The 19,128-nt window shown below is 66.3% G+C and overlaps 1 protein-coding gene across 1 annotated transcript; it reads right to left on the bottom strand.

Moving 5' to 3' along the window:
• Positions 1-2,175: 2,175 nt before the first annotated feature.
• Positions 2,176-18,467, bottom strand: ADSS1 (adenylosuccinate synthase 1). The gene is made up of 13 exons (XM_032341599.1): positions 18,211-18,467; positions 10,574-10,676; positions 8,528-8,590; positions 7,754-7,804; positions 7,371-7,437; positions 6,465-6,572; positions 6,283-6,364; positions 5,404-5,530; positions 5,103-5,257; positions 4,561-4,685; positions 3,675-3,772; positions 2,632-2,781; positions 2,176-2,554 (listed from the first exon to the last, which is right to left on the bottom strand). Exons 1-13 carry the CDS (start codon positions 18,451-18,453, stop codon positions 2,502-2,504), a joined length of 1,425 nt encoding a protein of 474 aa, XP_032197490.1. The 5' UTR covers positions 18,454-18,467; the 3' UTR covers positions 2,176-2,501.
• Positions 18,468-19,128: the final 661 nt, after the last annotated feature.

Genomic DNA, 19,128 nt, shown 5'->3' with positions numbered 1-19,128 from the left:
GGTGCGGGGCTCGGCCGGGCTCCGGCGGCGCGGTGTCCGCGCGCGCCAGGCGGGGCCGAGGGGCGTCGGGGGCCCGGCCGGCCTGTGTCCGCGCGCCGCCCCGGCCCCTCGCCAGCGCCCCGGCGGCCTCCGTCCCGCCGCTAGAGCGGAGCTGCCGCGCGCGGGGCCGGTGCGGCTGCGGCGCGGCCGGGCCTGACCTGCGGGCCGGAGGCGGGAGGCGGCCCCGCCGCTCGTGCCGGGAAGACGCGGGTCGGCAGCCCGAGGCCCTTCCGTGCAGCTCGGACCGCGGCGTCCGCGGGGGCCCCGGCTCAGCCTGGAAGCACGGCCAGGCCCCGCCGCGCTCCGGGGCCGGGGTCGGCGCGCGCGGGCGGACTCGGCTCCCGTTTCCCGGCGCGGCGGGCGGGGAGGTCGCCTCGGGGCCGCAGGGCCGGGCGCAGCCCCCTCGGTGCGGCCGTGCCCCGGCCCGGCGGACACGCGCTGAGGCCCCGGGTCGGCGCGCGCTCCACCCCGCCCTGCAGACGCACGTGCGGGCGCCGCGAGACACGCGGCTCCGCTCTCGGGCCCCGCAGCGCGCGCCTGCCGCGCCTCGTGCAGACCCGCGCGGCTCCTTCGGGGCGAGCGGCCCGGGGTGCGCGTGGACCGGCTGTCCCCGGCCGGTGGGCGCCGCGGCGGGCCCCGGGTGGGGCTGTGACGAAGGCCGCCGTCCGCCTGCCGCTCTGCGGGCGCGCTCGTGCGTTGGCGGCCGCTGGGGGAGCCGGCCGCGTGCGCCACCCGCTTGTCCCAACTCGGGCGCCGAGCGAGAGCGCTGGAGCCCCTCGGGGCCGCCGGGACCGCGCCTTACCGTCTCTCCAGCCCTGGGCACCTGGGGCCGGAGAAGGGGCCGCCGGAGGGAGGTCGGTGCCAGGGAAGAATCCTGCTCCGCGGAAGGCGGCCGCACAGCGCTGCAGACCCGCGGGGACGCGGCCCGAGGCCGCCCCCTCGAGGTTCTGTCTGGAGGTAGGGGAGCATCCCCAGTGCGTCTTCACGCGCGGGATTCGGCAGCCCCTGCAGGTAGGGGAGCATCCCCAGTGCGTCTTAGTCAGCAGCCCCTGCAGGTAGAGGTTTGGAAGCCTTTTCTGCAGCTAATTTACACTGCGGGGTAACCTTGCAGAGCCACGCTGGGAGTTTTTACACGGAATGAACGATTTCCTTCCGAAAAATGCCTACTCTGGTTCTCGGCCGGAGGCGTGCGCCTGTGCTGTGGCACGACGCGGCCAGGCAGCCGTCTCTGCAGAGGATCGTGTGCGGTCCGTGCAGTGGAGGGGACGACCTCTCTTTCCCGAAGATCCGACACCTGCCTCGGGGCTGTCCTCCTGCCCCTCTCGACATACCGTGGAAAGAAGTGATTCTCGGAAAACTCAACAGTTTCTGCTGGTGCCCCTCGCCCCCGCCTCCAAGTAGCATTGCTCCTCGCTGACGGGCAGCCCAGAGAAACTGTAGCTCCCCGGAAATCCCTCACGACTGTTGCGGGCACTGCCTGGAGCAGTTTGCTGGTGTGCGTGAGGTCCCAGGACTTTCCGGATGGAGCCTGCGCCCTAAAGATCCTGTCACGTGGTTAGCATCTCTCGCCAGCCTGGAGCCCGCTGCACCCGTGTGCTGCCTGGGAAGAAAGCCCCGTGGGCCCTCCACCCACTTCCTGAAGCCCAGATGACAGGGTCAAGGTCAGGAGGCTGGGATTTAACCCTGAATTAGAAGCGTCCTCCCCATCTAACTCCTTCCCTCTCTCTAATGATAGCAAAGGGGCAGTTATTTCTCTAAATTGACCCAGACCTGGAAGAGTTGTTCAAGGAGGTCACTCAGCTTCTAGTGGAGAACACAGTAAGCTCATGCAGCTGTGGCCACTTAAGTCGCTTATTCAGTCCAGTGGCCTCCGGAGGGATGAGGGCAGGTGTGTGCAGCTGAGGTGAGGAGGGGCTGCTGGGGGCTGCCCCCGGCCCTCGCACGAGGCTTAAGAGTTCAAGGGGGCATTTCTGTAATGGTTCCCTTTTGGGACGCACTGAAGGCCCGTGGTCTCGCCTGCCTGGGTCCGTTCCCGTCTGAGCAACCAAACAGCTTGGCTTTGTGATCCCAGAAACACGCATCACCCAGTCCACTGTCCCCAGTAAAGTCAAAAGTAAGGACAGTGAGAAGCAGACACAGACTGATCGCCACCGTTCAGTGGCTCCTGGCTATGTTTATTACTAAGTGGCTCCCGCTGGCCGTACAACCATGTGACTACTAATGTGCCATCAAAGTTCTCGGTTTGGAGTGCTCCTGCTCGTTTTCAGTAGCAGGGTTTAAAAAGAAAAAATGGACATGACGCTGGCTGTCAGATGTTCGGATCACTGTAGAAGCCTGTGCTGAGCTGAAGGCTTAGCGAGAAATACCAAAGTACAGAAAATAGGTTTCCTGCTTCTTCCTTCCAGGCGCTGACTGGCTGTCGGGACGGGACGGCTGGGGACCGCTCGGCCAGCGCGGTCTGCCTAAAACAGCTGGATCATCGAGTCCCTTGATTTGCCAACACCAACCCATTTCACTGGAAGGGAACAGGGTCGCTCAGCCCCGGAGGTGGGGGGCAGAGGGCAGGGCGGTGGCCGGGACACGGGCACCTACCTGCCACTCCAACGTGATTCTCCACGAACCGCACGTAGTTCTGGGCCTGCGGGGGCAGGTCCTCCCACTTCCTGGCGCCCGTGGTGTCTGCCTTCCACCCGGGCAGCGTCTCATACTCAACTTCAACCTTCTGCAGTATCTCCTGGTTCGCTGGGGAGACAGGGCGGGGTGGGGGGCGGGGGGGAGGTGACCCACGTTCCCAAGGTGCTGGTGCTCGGGGCGTCCACTGGGGGTCTGCTTGCCACCGTGGTCAGCCAGGGGAAGGCATGCAGCCCTGTTTGCTGTGCCGGGGGGTGGGGAATGGCCCTCGGACATGGGCTGCAACCCTTCCAGACCCCCCTGCACATGGACTTGGTAAGGGGTCTGCTAGAACGCCCATAGGTGACTCAGCTGAGGAATTCCACGGCCCCCACTTGGAAATTCTTTTAAGATTTTATTTACCCATTTATTTAGAGAGAGCGCGCGTACAGGGGCTGGGGCAGAGGAACAGAGTCTCCAGCAGGCTCTGCCCTGAGCACAGAGCCTGACTCGGGGCTCGATCTCACAGTCCCAAGATCATGCCCCGAGCCAAAATCAAGAGATGCTTAACAGACTGAGCCCCGCCAGGCGCCCCCTTCCCCGTAACTTGGAAACTAAAGGGTCAGGGGATGCAGGCCAAGAGGACTTGGGGGGGTCTACACATGTGCTCAGAGGAGAGAGGGTTGCTAGGGGGAGTGCAGTCAGAACGGGAACTGGGAGATCCAAGAAAACAAAACGCTTTTGTGCTTTCTAAAAGAAGGGGCGCATAGTAACAAAACCACTAGGTCTTAAATAACTGAAAACCATGTTTTCTTTGGTAAGACAGTCATCTTTACGTTTGCACAAAGCAGTCCATGCCTGCCCAGGGAGCTTCCAGGGCGCCCAGGAGCCGGGCCTCGGCAGTGCCTGAGTGTCCCCAGGGTCTGGAGTGAGCGGGGGCTGGCTCCCATGGGCCCCCCCCCAGTCTGCAGACCCACCCCTCCTCTTCCCATGCAACAGACAGAAAAGCCACCACCTCCCCGTACCTGGGAAATAGGGGATCCTTTTTCCGTTCAGCTTGTATGAGACGCCGACCTTCACCTCGTCCAGGGCATCCAGGATGTCTAGTTTTGTCAAGGCCAGCCTGTCCCCAAGCCAGCAGATGGAGCTGCGCTGCAGAAGCCTGCACACCCGCGTGTCCCCTCTACTGACGGTTGCCAGCGAGTGTAGATGCGGTGAGCCCAGAGACCCGTGGCCGGGCTTGGGGCATGGCTTCTGCCTGGCTGAGGTCTCCTCCCCTTGGGCGCGCCCCCATGAGACCCCGTTCCCATGGCCCTGGCCCTAGTGGCCCTCCGACAGGGCCGCGTGTGGGGTCTCTGTGGCCAGCAACCCCAGGGACACCCAGGGACTGTGGAGGCACCGTTCTTAACCGGCTCAGCCCCCTTCCGCCTTCACTCCCCTTTCTCCCTCGCAGGCCCTCGTGGGCGGGTCTCTACGCGTCTTGCACCCACGGTGGCCGCCCTGGTCCTCTGCTCTGCTGCAGCCGCGGCAGGCACCTCAGTGCTGAGAGTGCGACCTCTTCACCCCCTGGCCCCAGTGTGGGGACAGTGTTGCCCTCCCACCGCCCAGCCCCACACCCCAGCAGACCTAATGGAGTTCTTGACAGTCAGGCCTGGCCAGGGCCCACGGAGAAGGTGGTGTGTCCACGAGGGCCACGGTGGAGGCCCTTGGTGCCAGGCTCACACTCCCTCTCTAGATGATCGACCTTAGCCTCTGGGTGCCAGGATGCCCTTGGGCCACCCCCTTCCCTGCTCAAGCTCAGGAGCTGATGGCCGGCTCACGTGTCGCCGGCCGTTGTGGCCCCGCTGTGGGGTGGGTGGGGGAGTCTGTGGCCAGCACCCCAGCATCACACATGTGGGAAGAGCTGCTTACGCGGTGAAGCCGTTGACCATGTGCGCGTATCTGAGAATCATCAGGTCTAGCCAGCCGCAGCGCCTCTTCCTGCCCGTGGTCACCCCCCACTCGTGGCCACGGCTCTGTAGCAGGTCTCCGATTTCCTGCGTGACAGCAGAGCAGGTCCACGGCGCGTGAAGGGGGGAGTCTGCGCCTCGCTTCTGAGCTCAGCGCTTCTCTCCGCTGCCTCTCCCCTCCTTCCCACACTGGCCTCACACACCCCTGCTCAGGACCAGAGCCTTGGGCCCTCGATGCCGAGGGGACTCCCGAGATGGCCCCTGAGCCGCACCACCTGGGGTGCTCTGAGGGGCCGTGAGGCACGCGGCTTGCCTGCGGTGCCTCCTGGGGAAAGCGGGTCCCCGGGAGCTTGTGTGGTGCGGGGCTGTTGGAACGCGCCACCTCGCGCGCACTTGTGGCCGCCTGCTTCCGCACTTGCCCTGTGTGTCTCTGCACACCCCACCCCTGGGCACCCGCATGGCTCTGTGTCCCCCTGCTGTGGTCTTGCTGGGATGGAGACTCACATTGATCTGCTCGGTGGGGAACGCCCCAATGCCCACACGTGTGGTGTAGGCCTTCACCACGCCGTAGACCTCGCCTATGTTCTGTGGGGGAATGCCCAGGCCCGTGCACACGCCGCCCACAGTGCAATTGGAGGACGTCACAAAGGGGTAGGTCCCTGCAAGACAGCCAGTCAGGGGCTGCCTGCCACCCCTGCAGACCATGCTGGCCCTGGGCTCTGGCTTGGCAGAGGGCAGTGGCCAGCCTGGTCCCCAGCAGGCAGGAAAGGGGGTTTCACTGAGATCAGCCAGGCTGGGGACCTACCGAAGTCAATATCAAGGAGCGCTGCGTTGGCACCTTCCACGAGGATTTTTTTTGGGGTGCCATGGAGCGCCTCGTACATAAAGTAGACGCCGTCTCGCACCATGGGTCGGATCCGCTCAGCAAAGCCCTGTGGGGCAGGCAGAGGAGGCTGGGGGTGGGAGCCAGGCCCCTCCGACAGCCTGAAGTTCTAGGGCATTCCTTTCCCGAAAGGGGCCTGCCCTGCAAGCCTGTCCCGAGATGTGAAACGGCCCCCAGCCCCCAGCCCGTCTGGGTCTTGTCTGCGAGGCTCGCAGAGGCCTCCTCCTGCATCCACGGACTGAATTGTCCCCCACCCCCAACTCCGTCCATGGTTCATCTGTTGAAGTCCTGACCCCCAGCAGCTCAGAAGGTGACGGTATGTGGAGACATGCCTTCAAAGAGGGGATTAAACTGAGGAAGGGCTTTGTGTTCTCCTCACCCTGTGCTGCCGCTCTGTGTCAGCAAGGCCACCTCTATCCGCTGCCCCAAATAGGACAGGGACAGCGGCTTTCCCCAGCACATCCCGGGAAATGTCCCCTGGTCCCCTGATCCCCTGGCCTCCGGCCTGGTGGGGGGGGGTGTGACGGGGACCCTCCTGCCCTCAGTGGCCTGGGTTTGCACGGGAGGCCTGTGGTCGCCGAGAGGGCCAGCCAGTACCTGGGACAATATGTCCCTGCGCGTTCCAAGGGCGTCTGACAGCGGAGCTGCGCCTCGGTGGGGCGGGCCTGCCGCTGTCCGGTCCCGCCGCCGCCGCTGTCCGGCCCCGCCCCCGCCGCTGTCCGGCCCCGCCCCCGCCGCTGTCCGGTTCCGCGCCACGCCACGCCCCCCGCCCCGCCCCGCCGCGCCGAGCCTCTGCTCTACCTTGAGCCTTTTGAGTTGCCCTTCGACGTCCACTTCCAGGCTGGGGAACATGGACTGGTGCTGGCGGGCCAGGTTCTTGAATCTGCGGGGACACCAGTGACTGCGACCCCGCGCCCCGCCTGGTGTCCGCGCCCGCAGCTCCAGCCGCAGTCCCCCCCTCGGGCTGCGCGCGGCGCCGGTACCTGGCGGAAAATTCATCGAAGTCCGACAGGAGGTCACAGACACGGAGGCCCATGCGGGCGGCCTTGGAAGAGTAGGCGGGTCCGATGCCCTTCCTGGTGGTGCCGATACTGAAAGACAGGTGGCCGTGAGCCTGAGGGGCCCGTCCCGCGGCCTGCTGGGGCCTGGACCACCCGGGCGCTCAGGGTGCCAGGCAGCACCCCGTTACAAACAGGGTTGAGCTGGGAGGGACGGTCCCAGGGCAGCACCTGCAGTCTGGGACGGCTTTGAAACCCCACTGGTCCCTCCATTGTCGGTCAGGAATCTGCGGGCTGGGGCCCCCACAGGGGTCCTGGGCCAGGCCTAGCCCTCCCCACCTTCCATGCCTTGGCTTTCTGATGTCCTGCCTGCTCTGGGCCCCAGCTTCCCCCTGGCCGGGCGCGGAGGACGCTGCCGTCTGGTCTGCCAGCGGCTGCCTCCCCGGGGGCTGGGCACACTGGCCATGTCCACCTTGTGCCCACTGGCGGCCACTGCCCTCAACCCGGGCTCAGTGAACGGCCCACTCAGCTTCCACCTGGCACTTGTGGCTATGAGTGTGTGTGTGGTCTGCGCGTGCACACACATGGGCGTGCGTGCACACAGGTGGCCAGTGAGCATGTCGCTCGGTGGGGCAGGACGACCCTGGCTTCACCCTGTCCTGGTTGGAGAACCAGAGCCCTGCACATTCTCATAAATATCTTCAGAGGACAAAGTCACAGCTGTGTGTGCTTGTGGGGCCAGGGTGTGGGGGTCCTGTGTATGGGGTCAGGCTGTGCTGGGTGTCTAGGGTCATGATGCCTTCAAGGGGACCCCGTCCCCCCAGCTGGCACACTGCAGAGCTCCCAGACTCGAGAGCCACTGAGGCAAGAGGAGGCCCTGGAGATACTCACTTCTTGCCCTCCTGGGCCTGCCGTTGCACTTCCTGCAGCCCGTCGACGGCCTGGTGAAAGTCAAACACTGCGCGGCCCGGTGAGAGTGCCCGGGCGAGAGACAGACACCGGGTTATGGGGCTCCCCTGCCCATGCCCGGGCTGCCCAGGACAGGTGGTCCAGTTTGAAAGGGGACACACTAGAATCTGCCTCTGCCCAACGCATGCTCACATGTGACCGGGAGTTCCTTTGGGCCTCAGTTTTCCCATCTGCCAATTGGGACCGTGATTCCAACCCCCTGCCTACTTGGCAGTTCTCGGAGAAGGCCCCATGGGGCTACGTGGGCTCAGTGTGCGGGGGAGGGGGCGGCTGTTCCCGCGGCAGGCAGCGGTGCTGGTGCTCACCGAGGTGCGCGCGGTCGGAGATGATGAGCCTCTTGTCCCAGTCCTTCAGCCCTGCGGTCACACGGCAGGCGGTCAGCCATCCCGGGCAGCGCAGCCAAGGCTGGGCAGCCAGCCCAGCTCCCACCCAGGGCAAGAGTCCACAAAGATCATGTGGGTGTGCCCTCCCCTCATGGCCCCTCTACCTGCTGAGGGCCGGGAGTCTCACGCCCACCCCCCTGTGGGACCTCTGTCCTGGTCCTTCCTGGTGCTCACGCCCAGGGTCCGTTCCTGTTCTCCCCTTCCCGCTCCTGTCTGGAACTCAAGCCCAGAGGCCCAGCCCTGCTTCCCCCTCTAGACAGTCTTCCCGGGGGACAACTTGCCCAGACACCCTGGCCCGTGGGCTTGGTCACTGCCTGCCTCCTGGCCCCAGGAACCCCCAGGAACCACATCTTTCCCTGTAGGCGTTGTTGGCCCAATGGTCCCCCAGCCTGGTCGGACATCAGGTGTCCTGGGAAGCTTCATCGAATTCTAGGTCCCAGGGCCCCTTCCAGACTTCCTGAGTGGGATCCTCCGGATGCCCCCTGTCCCCAGAGTCCTGAAAACTCCCCGTAAACACTGAGGCCCACAGCCATGCTTCAGGCCTCGCATCCCGAGTGCAGACCCAGCTTTCTGCACAGGTCTGCTGAGCTGGGGAAAGACACCCCCCCCCCCCAAGAACCCGTGCAGGAGGCGCTGGCCACCGCACTGCCGGAGACTGGCCCAGGCCAGGGTGCGTGTGCGCCGACTAAGACTTACCTTTCTTCTCATTTTTTTCTGCTTCTTCGAACAAGCCGGGTAAGTGAACGACCACCCCGTTGCCTGCAACACAGCACAGGGGACTGAGCCGCACGGCGGCCGAGGCAGCATGCGTTGGAGGGGATTCTGCCGCCTGCGACAACACGGACGGACCTCGAGGACACTGTGCCGAGTGACACAGGCAGGTCCAAAGGACAGAGACCCTGTGTGATTCCACTCATGGGGGTCCCTAGAGGAGTCCGATTCACAGGGACAGGAGGGGTGATGCCAGGGGCTGGGGAGGGGGACAGGGTTCATGTTGAATGGGGGCAGTTTCAGGCTGGGGAAATGGAAAGTTCTGGAGACGGGCCGAGTGAGTGAGCTTCATGGCACTGAGCTCTGCATGTCGAAGCGGCTAGCTGGTGGGTTTATAAGGAGTGTGTCACGGCAGGAGAAGAAGCGGCCGAAACCAAAGCAACAGACGCAGGTGCAGAGCCTGAGAGCAGAGGCGTCCCAGAGAACAGCGGAGGGCACTGCCAGGAGTGAGGATCGAGCCCCGGAGCGGAACCATGCTGAACTTCAACAGCGCGGAAGCCTCAGGAAGCTGGTCACTCGAGTGGTGTGAAAGACCCTTCCCGGCCCGAGCAGGGCCTCTGGGGAGCCGTGCCTTCCCTCCTTGGGACGCTGAAATGCCATGCGTGGACATCGTTCGCAGGGACGGACTGAGGCCCACAGAAGGAAGACGACTGGCCCCAGGTCACACAGCATGTTAGCGTGGGGTCCAGGCCAAAGTGAAATGCTGTCCCTTTTCTCTTAGAAGGAAGGCAGCCAGCCGGGCCACCTGCTGTCTTCCCAGGAGGAGCCCTCCCCCTGCCCCGCCCCCCTGGTCCCCACGAGGGCTGCCGGTGGCCGTGGCGTAGGCTCTGCCAAGGGAGACAGGATGTGGGTCCAGATGGCAGTGGCTCAGACTGTGCAAGCCACGCCAAGTACAAAAGGTCACCTAAATGCCAGGGTGTCCTGAAGTGGCCACATGGCAGGGGCCCGGGGAGTGTCGCAAGCCGAGGGGCAGCTGAGTTCGGGCATGTTCGCCCCCTGCTGAGCACGCTGCCAGGCGCCCCCTCGACCACACAGCCTGGGCTCCGGCTGCTGATCCTGACTCACCCCAGCTCCAAGTAGGGCCTGCCTGGCCTCGCTTCCCACCAACTGGGGCGCAGGGCCCAGCGGATGAGGCTGGGCCAGGAGAAGGCTGCAGGAGAGCCTCCCCCCGAGCCCTACTCTGGGTGAACCCCAGTGTCACTGTGCTGTTCTCGCCCACACGGCAGCCCGGGTCTGTCCCCCTGCGCAGCCTGACCGCATGCGGCCCCTCAGCCAACACTCCCCTCCCTTCGGCAGCCCTGTGCCCTCACTGGGCTTCCCAACACGGCGTTGGGCCCAGAGAAGGCGCGTGGTGGTCTTGGTGAGCCCCGGAAGGAGCCAGAGGAAGTGTCCTGGACGCTGCAGGAGGGCATCTGGGTTGGGGGTGCTGCTCTAGGCCAGGGAGGCTCCGTGTAGAGCTGGGGGGGAGGGAGGGAGGGGAGAGGGGCAGAGAGAGCGCGAGCGAGAGCAGGAAACCCCACAGTCCTAGAGGCTGGAGAGACCCTGAAGGGCAGGGAAGGCCCCAGCCAGGGCAGGGGTGTTGTGGGGAGGGGAGGCAAGGGGGGCCAGCAGGCTGGGCGTCCGCCCGTGCGGCAGGAGTCCAGCCCCTGCTCACGCTTGCACGTGCGCGCGCGCACACACACACACACACACCGGCCTGCACACCTGTCCACACAACACAGCTGCTCACGGACTCACACCCACACACGGTTACTCCCATACGTGCACACAGCTCGCACACAGAGCTCTGTGGGGCCTCCCGCCCTCGGTCTCTCTGGCCCAGGCTGGGCGGCTGCCAGGACAGGATCCCCACCCGTGCGCCAGCCCAGCACTCCTGCTGTGTCCAGCCCCACATGCAGGGGCACCCTGGGCCGGATGACACCCTGGCCTGTGCTGCCGACACACGCGGGGTCCCGGGTCGCCGGCACTCACCGATGAAGGACACGGCCTTGGAGTTGATGATGCCGCTGGGCAGCAGGTGGAAGTCATACTCCCTGCCGTCCACCACCACGGTGTGCCCGGCGTTGTTGCCACCCTGGGAACAGAACCCCGATGAGTATGCGGGAGCCTCAGGGCTTGGCCTGCCCGGGAGGGCCCGTCCAGCCTTGCTCTGGACTAGCTCTGAACACAGGTGGCTTAGGCCAGTGGTTCTGTCCCCCAGGGCGTGTGGGACACTGTCCACACTTGGACTTGGGGGCCTCTGGAGCCGTGGTTGGCTCTGATGCACGTCTGGGTGCACCGGGTCACCGGCCCACGCCATAGAGGAGGTGCAGAGGCCCGGCCAGGGGACTGGCTTGGAGGGGACCCGGGCTGGTCCCTGCCCCCCGCCCCCTGGCCCAGGACCATCCCATGGGCCCACGCTGATGCTCCGAGGAGGCCGGCTTGGCACAGGCCCCCTCTACGAGCCCCTCCGGAGGGCCCTCCTCTGATGCAGGAATGAGGGGCCAGCCTCTCCGGGAAGCACAAATCCAGGCCCCCACAGCCCAAGCTCCCTGCGGGCAGAGGTTGGGCTAGACAGCACCATTGTTTGGGACGAGGTGAGGGACAGGTGTAGCCACTGGCCACAAGGCCGGCGCCCCCAGCCCCCTGAGCCGGGGCCACTCCACCTGGCCTGCCGTCTAAGAATAAGAAGGAAAACACGGCTCTGAGTCTAGCTCTGTCCTGGGGGACGGCCGGTGACCAGGTCCTTTCTTTGTGGGACTCTTGCTGGTAGGGCCTGGGGCTGGCTGAGGGGGTTGGGGGGGGCAAGGAGATCTAGTCCCAGGAGGGGTGCCCAGCCTGCTGTTCCCGCCAACAGAGGACACGGTGCCCCCCCCACAGTGTGCCACACAGGACCCTTGGGGGTGCCCCTGGGTGGGAAGCATGCTGGCCTGTGCCCGTGCCCTGTGCTCAGCCCAGCCCCACCTTCCCGTCCTGAGTTCCCACAGAGACATGGGCTTATCCACAGGGCCCCTCCAGGCCAAGGCCCAGTTCTTGCCACACACCCCCGTCCTCCTGCTTCGAAGAGGAGGGCCCTGGGCCGCAGGCTCTTGGTGGCCTTGGTCTTGCCCATTCCAGGCAGGGCTGAGTGACCATGGCCTACTCCCCGCATCTGCCATCCGGGAGCACCTGTTCCTCCCAGAGAATCTGGATGAAATTTATGTCTCCCAGTTTCTGCACCCAAACAGCTCGCGCGGGGGGCGGCAGGGCGCTTGGGGTGACAGCAGAGACCCCAGGCCCAGTGGCTTTTGCTCCTGGACCTCACGTCAGGCCTCGGTACGTGAAGCAGTGGGGTTAGGGTCTGAATGCGTCTCCCCGACGTCCACAGCGCCCTGCTCCCCGTCTCCACCCTGTGAGCTCTGCCAGCTGCCCAGGGTGCTCCTGCTGGAAGCCGGGTCCGCGGAGGGCCCCAGACGCCCGAGCGCTGCGGGTCTGCAGTGCACGTGGACAGTCCGGTGCGTCTGCTCCCGCTGCCCCTGACGTGGCGTGGAGGGCGTCTCTGACAGACTCCCGGGGTCCTCGCAGTCTAGGCATGCGCTTGACACCCTACTGTGACCGTGCCCCCCCCCAGCGCCCCGTCACCCGTGGGAGCCGAGCTGCCCTGGGGCTCCCAGGTCACTGGCTATGGGAACTGACCGCAGCCTCTGGGGGAACGATGGTGGATACGGTGGGCTGCGGGGAGCAGACGGGAAGGACAAAGGGGCCTGTGGGGGCCTGGGAGCCCGGGGGCCACCCCACGAGCAAGGGCGGACAGGCAGCTCCAGGCCCTGGGGGCTCTGCACAGAGACGGCAGTGGCAGGTGAGGCGCTGGGCTGCGCCGGGAGGAGGTGCGGGAAGGGGCCCCGGGGGGGCGGGGGGGGAGGAAGCGGGCGGACGCTGGTGGGGTGGGGGAGACACAGCAGGGGGAGCGGAGGCTCCGAGGCACACACCCAGCCCACCCTGCTCTGCCCTCACCTCGACATCTGTCCGCCGACTCCCCAGCCAGGATTGTGTCTCCCGTGCGAGGGGTGCTGGGGGCGGGGTCTCCACTGGCAAATGGGAGGACCTCAGTCCCAAGAGCGGGCGTTCAGGGCAGGATCCAGGCTGTTCTGGGACGCAGCACCCCTGCCTCCCTGCCGGTGCCTTCCCCCCACGGCGGCTTCGCACCTGCCACAGACGGGCTGGACAGTCCCCCTCCCGCCACCTGCTCTCCCAGTGCTCGGGGCCAGTGTCGGTTGGCCTGAGGACACACGCGGAGACCAGAAGCACTGTGAAGCACACCCCCGCCTCTGTGTGGGGTAAACACGGGCACTAGGAACAGCACAGGCCACTGTGGCCCAGTGGGCATCAGATGACCCAGGCCAGCAGCAGGGCCCAGGCCTCAGACCCCAGTCCACTCCCAGGGGGCAGGAGCTCACCCCAGGACGCTGAGCCCAGGGCCTGCTGACCTGTGGGGAGCATCTCCCAGCAGCTCTGCCGAGGTTCAGGGTGATGGTCCCAGAGACCACCGTCCATCCTTCCCCAGGTGGCATGTGGGCAGGGTATGAGATGGGGGCAGGGACACCCCACGCGCCCTCCTTAGGCTTCAGCCCCACTGCCACCTGCCCCCTGCGGCCCAAAGAGGACTGGGCCTGGGGGCCTTCGGGCTGGGGGTGCAGCTGCCCCAGTTCCAGCCCCGTTTGGAAAACCACGTGAAGGGAGGAGCTTGTCCAGGGTCCCAGTGAGAGCAGGTGTGAACATCCGACCTGGCCTGGCCCCTTTCCCTCTTGGGCGGCTCAGCCTAGGAGGCAGGCTCTGGAGGTTCCACGCTCTGTGCCCGAGAGAGTGAGCGAGGACCGTCCTGGAACTCAGGGCAGCCTGGGGCGACTCCCAGATCTGTTTCACTGTCTGCCCCCCAGCTCCCTGGAGCAGGCCTCCCCTTACCTTTGTACCCCAGGGGACGGGCCAAGTCAGGCGGGAGCTGGGCACAGAGGCGGGGCTCGGGATGGGCCCTCCGGGGCTCTGCCTGCCTCCAGGTCCTCCCTCTGTGGCAGAGCCTTGGGTCAGGCCCAGCTTCGGGCCCACCACGGACTCTGAAGCCACTCCCGCCACGCTGCCCAAACCTTGCGGAAGCCCCAGCCAGCTGCCCCACTGGAGGCAGAAAAGGGGGCTCTCACTCCTGGACCCAGGAATAGGACCAAGGCCGGCCCACTCAGAAACCTGGGCAGCTCTGAACCTTCCTGTCCCTGAAGACCAGCGGGCCCACTCTCCTTGGGACCAGGGAAAGCGGGGCCCAGGCGCAGGAAGCCCGCCCCAGGGACTGCCCAGTCTGAGATACACACAAGGCCCGTTGTGGGAGTGTAAGCGGTGGCCAGGAGCCACACAGTGCAGACGCCCTCTCTGGTCCCCACCTGGCAGCGAGACCATGGCCTCAGCCACTCTCTTTGGCACCTCGAGGCCTGTGCAGCCCTGAGAGCCAGCTCTGACGTCCCACTGGGCCCCAAGACGAGGCGGACAGAGAGCCTGTGAGAGGCATCTTCCCAGCCCCCCTTTTCTGCTGCCTTCTGTGGAGCCCCAGGTCTGGGGGACCTGCTCCTGCAGCAACAGGGCAGGCAGTGGGGCTGTGCAAAGGGCAGGCCTTCGGTCCCCAAGTCGGGTCAGGCACCCACTCAGCCGGCTCAGAGGGTCCACTCGCTGGTCGGGGCTCTCGCCCCTCTTTGGAGGCGACGGGGCAGGGTGAGCAGCGAGTGTGTCGGGGGGGGCACACTGCAGGCGGTTCAAGGGTGCCCCTGGGGCGCCCACCCCACTCCCCAGGGCTGCGCCATCTCCTCAGGGCTCCCCGCGGAGCACATTCTGCAACCCCCGTCTCCCACATGTGCATCCTCGCACGCCGGCATCTGTCCCCTCCTGCTTCGGTGCGCCAGCCCTCGTCCTGAGTGCCCTGCCGGTGTCCGTGTGGATGGCCTTCCGCTGACCTCTGATCTGCCAGGGGCCCCACCCCTCCCATTTTCCCTGAACCCCCAACAACATGCATCTCCACTGTTCTGGACGGCTCCTTTGGCCACCATGCCCTCGGCCCTGATTCCCAGGGAGGCACTAGCCTGGTCATCTGTCCTGTGATGCACCCCCCAGCCCCATCAGCTTCGAGGGGCCCCAGGCCCATGAGCTCCAGACTCCCCTTCTCCCCAACATTCCTGATCTCATTTCTCTGACAGCTCTGCCCGCCTGCCCCCCCTGCAGCTATAGAGCCCGCTGGCCTCCCCAGTCCAGCTCTCGGAGAGGGAGCAGCTCCTCTGCCTGCGTCCATCCCCAGCCCTGGTCTGAGCAGGGGAGCTGCTGCTCCTGGCCGGCCCCGGGAGCAGCAGGGGTCCTGCTGAGTCTGGGTCCTGAGTGACACACGGTGAGTGGCCTGCTCTCAGGGTGGAGACGCTGGACACCTGACCTGAAGTCCACCCACCTACACAGTCCTTTCCCTCGCCTGCGGCCCGCTGCGGTCACTCACTCAACCCCACGCAGAGTGGCCCTGGGCTCAGCACCGCACAGGAGTGGGAGGGAGAGCTCAGGGGCTCCAGGCAGGTGACAGCTGCCCATTAGAGACGCTTCCATGGCCACCAAGAGCTGTGTTAGCTGGGGGATGCCCCCCTCCAAGCACCAGAGGATGCGGACTTGCAGGGACGCCTGCTTCTGGAAGCGACAACAGGCTCTCCCCACCCCTTGTCCCATGGAGGGCCCTGACCAGCTGGGGATTCGAGGTGAGGCTCGGTATCTCCTGATGCCCACGTGGCGAGAGAGGTCCCCCAGCCCCCACGATCTGCAGGACATGGCCCTTCAAAGAGTGAGACCACCATGTACAGAACCGTAGCTCTCCACCAGCAGCTCGAGGTCGCTGGGCCTTCCCGGGGCGTGAGCTGGATAGACAAGTGCGCCCCCCGATGGGTGATTGCATGTGGACTGTGGGGGAAACCGAGGGAAACACAGCACCCTTGTACTGGACACGGTCACCCATGGAGCCCCGGTACCGTGGATGCTGCCGTTGCAAAGGAGAGAATTTTAAATCCCAACCGTGGCAGTCCTGGCCAGGGTGCCCCAGAGCCTTCTGGACAAAATAACTTTGGAAATGGAGGAAGGACTGGGCGTGAGCAGCTGGTTACGTGGGCCTGGGGCCGACTCCAGGCCGGCGACAGGGAGAGCAGCGGGAGGGAAGAAGAAGACAGAGCCCAGGGGAGGTGTGCGGACTCCCAAGACGGGAGGGCAGAGCTCACGGCCGGTGTGCCGGCCCCAAGTCCCCGTGGAGAACAGGGAGGCCAGCAGCGGTCCCCAGGGGCACCGTGATATGGCCCAGAGGGAACCTGCACCGCTATGAGCCAAGGGAGGCCTTCCCTGCCATGCCCCGACCGCAGGTGCCCCACAGCAGCCCCCACAGGCCCAGAGCGTGGGACAAAAGGCGGCTGGGGGGTCCTGCGGGAATGGCAGGGAGGCAGGATGTGCGCGATCTTTCCAGTGAGAAGCGGAGGCTGCCCCCCAAAGGACACAGAAAACCGCAGGAGGGACCCAAGCCGGAGACCCTGGACAGTCGGGAAGGCAGTGGGGGAGTCCTGGGGTGCTGAGCACAAGCCCCACGTGACTGACAGGGAAGGAACCAGCTTCCCTGGGGGAGCCCGGCTCTAGACCGCTGGGGGCCCCGAAGGGCTTCAGAGAGGTGCTGAGTCGGAGCAGGGAGGGACGGGGGTGCGGCTGCTGGTGAGGGCTGGCAGAGGCCGCGTGGAGCGGGCACTCCCGCTGCTACTCAGGACAGCCATGGGCCCAAGTGACAGGCCAGGTGACTCTTCTGGTCACTGGGGCTGGCCAGCTTCAGCCCTTCCAGGCAGCCACCCAGAGAGGACTCCTGCCCGCCGCACATGCCCACTGCATATGCCCGCTTCCGGAAGCCCCCTGCTCCCGTGTGCTGCCGGCTCCTGGGGTCAGGGCTGGGCCTGGCTCTCTGCGCCCACAGCCGTGACTTTGAGCGTCGTGGCAGCTTCCCCAGGGCCAGCGCGGGGCCCTCACTGCACATGCCCTGACAGCCTGGCGGTCTCCGCGGGTGGGCGGCACACGTGAGGGCCCAGGTGGGCTGCTGCTTCTCATTCCTCAGCTTTTCTGGGTCTCCGTGCCCCTGCTCCGCCACACTGTCTGCAGGCTAGACGGAAGAAGGCACCTTGGGCTCCCAGGACAGCCCCCAGTTGTCCCCACTGTGAGGTCACCCGGGGCTCCTGCAGGCAAAGACGCATCTGATCTCAGTCTGAGAAGTCAGCTAGGGGCGAGGGTGCCCCGTGGGCCCCCAGGTCAGGTGACGGGGCTCCCGCCTGTTCTGTGCTTGGCTGGTCCTGTCCTGCTGACCCATGTGGCAGAGCAGGGAGGACCCACGCCAGAGCCATTTCCGCGGCCAGGATGGCCTGCAAAGTCCTCTGGGCTCTTCAGAAGGGAGACGGGCCACAGACGGACTTGGGAGGCTCACTGGAGCCAGCAGGTTACCTGGAGGGCGGCGGCACCGTGTGCCCAGCGGGACAAGGGCCCCTAGCTCAAGCAGCAGGGAGCCCGGAGACTGCCTCTGGCTCCTGGAGACTGTCTGGGGCCGGGATGGGGCTTGCTCACTGGCTCGGGGCAGAAAGGGTAGGAGGTCTCTCTATCAGGCTGGGGTGCACCTTCCAGAACCCACTGTCTGTGTGGGACAGGAGTGACCCAGAGAGCGGCTGAGCCAAGTGTGTTCTTTGAGCCAAGTGTGGGGCCGATGTCCTTCCCTGGGAGTGGGAAGGCTAGTCCCGCCCTAGCCTTCCTGGCAGGAGCTGGGAATGAAGCCCCACACCAGACGAAGAGCTCAGGGGTGCCCCTTCCCCATTTGGGGCGGCGTTTGTGGGCATGGCTCCAAACCCCACACAGCCAAAACATGCACCTTAAAACCGGCCCCCTCTGTGCCCTGAGCTCTAAGCCCCAGCTCTAAGCATAGCTCTCAGTCCTGGCACAGGGGTGGTGGCCCCAGGGAGCAGCCCCAAGGACGGCCCACAGCTGGCAGTGGTCATCCTGGGCCCTTGGGGACAGAGCCCACGTCTGGCCTCCCTGGTGATACCGGCAGACACTGGGTCGCCCTGGCCAGCCACCCGTGGCCACCCCCTGCCCCGAGTCTGGCCGGGGACCCTCCTTGCCCCTGGCCTGTCTTCCTTCTGGTCCTAGGCCATGGTCCTGCCCCTGCCTCTGCCTGCTCTTGGCTGGCCCCCCTGTACCAGGCCCAGACAGGGAGGAGGGAGGGTGTCTCAGACCAGCCAGGAGCTGGGCCCCCACCCCACCCCCACGCCGGAGGGCCCAGCGGCTCGCCCACGGCGCACCCCACCCCACCCCCTGGAGATCGGGTGTCCCCAGCTCAGCACAGGCATTTATAGCTCCGCCCTGGCGCACGGCCTGGAGGGGTGGGGCTGGGCGGGAAAGGCAGTGTGGGGAGGGGGGAGGGGAGTGTGTGCGTGTAGAAGGGTCCGGTGGCCGAGGGGAGGCCGTCCAGGGAGGGGAGGCATCCAAGAGGCGTGTCCAGGTCGGGGTGGCGAGGACAGGGCCCCCGGCCCGCGGGAAGGAGGGGGCTTGCTGGGTGGGGGGAGGGCCCGCACCTGGCAGCGGCTGACGATGTCGGCGTCCGTGGCCAGCAGGTCCACCACCTTGCCTTTGCCCTCGTCCCCCCACTGCGCGCCCAGCACCACGGTCACCCGGGAGCCGGTGGCCGCCGCCTCCTGCTGCAGCCTCCCGCGCTTGACGCCCCCCGAGCCTGGGGGCCGGTCGTTGGAGGCGCGGGTCCCCGACATGCTGCTCCTCGGCTGCGCTGGGCCACGGGAGAGCCCCCGCCGCTGTGCCATTAAAAGGAGCCGCCCGGGGCAGGGGGCGGGCCGGGGGCGGGCCAGGCTGGTGCAGTGGCGCCTCTTGGTGACCTCCAGGCTGCCGGGTCCCGCCCCTGCCCGCCCAGCCACCACCGGGGAGCGGCGGCCGGCGGAGGGCACCCACTTCTGGGGCCGGGGGCACAAGGACAGATGGCCAGGTCCCCCCTGTGGGGACACTCATGGGGACACCTGTGCGGCCCTGTCCCGGGGCGGGACCTGGGTACCCACTCCCCTGGGTCCTCACCAGGCCCGGGACCACAGGGTTTTAGAATCCCCGGGGGGCGGGCCCTCTTCAGGGTGAGAGGGGGAGCCACGACCTCACACCCCACTGGGGGTTTGGAGGGGGCGCTTGCCTGTGGTGAAGCTCGGTCTGGGGCCGACGCACATGCTCTGGTCGGGGAGGACAGCATGTCCCTTCCCCAGCACCCCCACCCACTCTCGGGCTCAGTGTCCAGCAACGACAAGCTGCGGCAGGACCACCGTGCCATCCGCAGCAGCAGGCAGGCTCCACGAGGCCCCGCGGCAGACCCTTTCCTGGCCCTCTGGAGGGCCTGGGCTTCTGGAGAGGATTTGCAACGTCTGCTGGGCTCCTGCGGGGCCCACCCCGCCCCCCAGATCTCCCGTGTGGACTCCGGTTTGGACATGGCTGGCCCT

Source organism: Mustela erminea, chromosome 5 (genome assembly GCF_009829155.1).
Source record: "Mustela erminea isolate mMusErm1 chromosome 5, mMusErm1.Pri, whole genome shotgun sequence".
Taxonomy (NCBI): Eukaryota; Metazoa; Chordata; class Mammalia; order Carnivora; family Mustelidae; genus Mustela; species Mustela erminea.
The sequence above is the reverse complement of the archived record's forward strand: the minus strand, read 5'-3'. Positions and strand labels throughout refer to the sequence as shown.

Coding starts and splice junctions, on each gene's coding strand:
- ADSS1 (XM_032341599.1), bottom strand. CDS start 18,453: ATGGCACAGCGGCGGGGGCTCTCCCGTGGCCCAGCGCAGCCGAGGAGC. Junction 7,805..8,527: donor AGAAAAAAATGAGAAGAAAG/GTAAGTCTTAGT, acceptor GTGTGACCGCAG/GGCTGAAGGACTGGGACAAG. Junction 2,555..2,631: donor GAATCACGTTGGAGTGGCAG/GTAGGTGCCCGT, acceptor GTTCCCTTCCAG/TGAAATGGGTTGGTGTTGGC.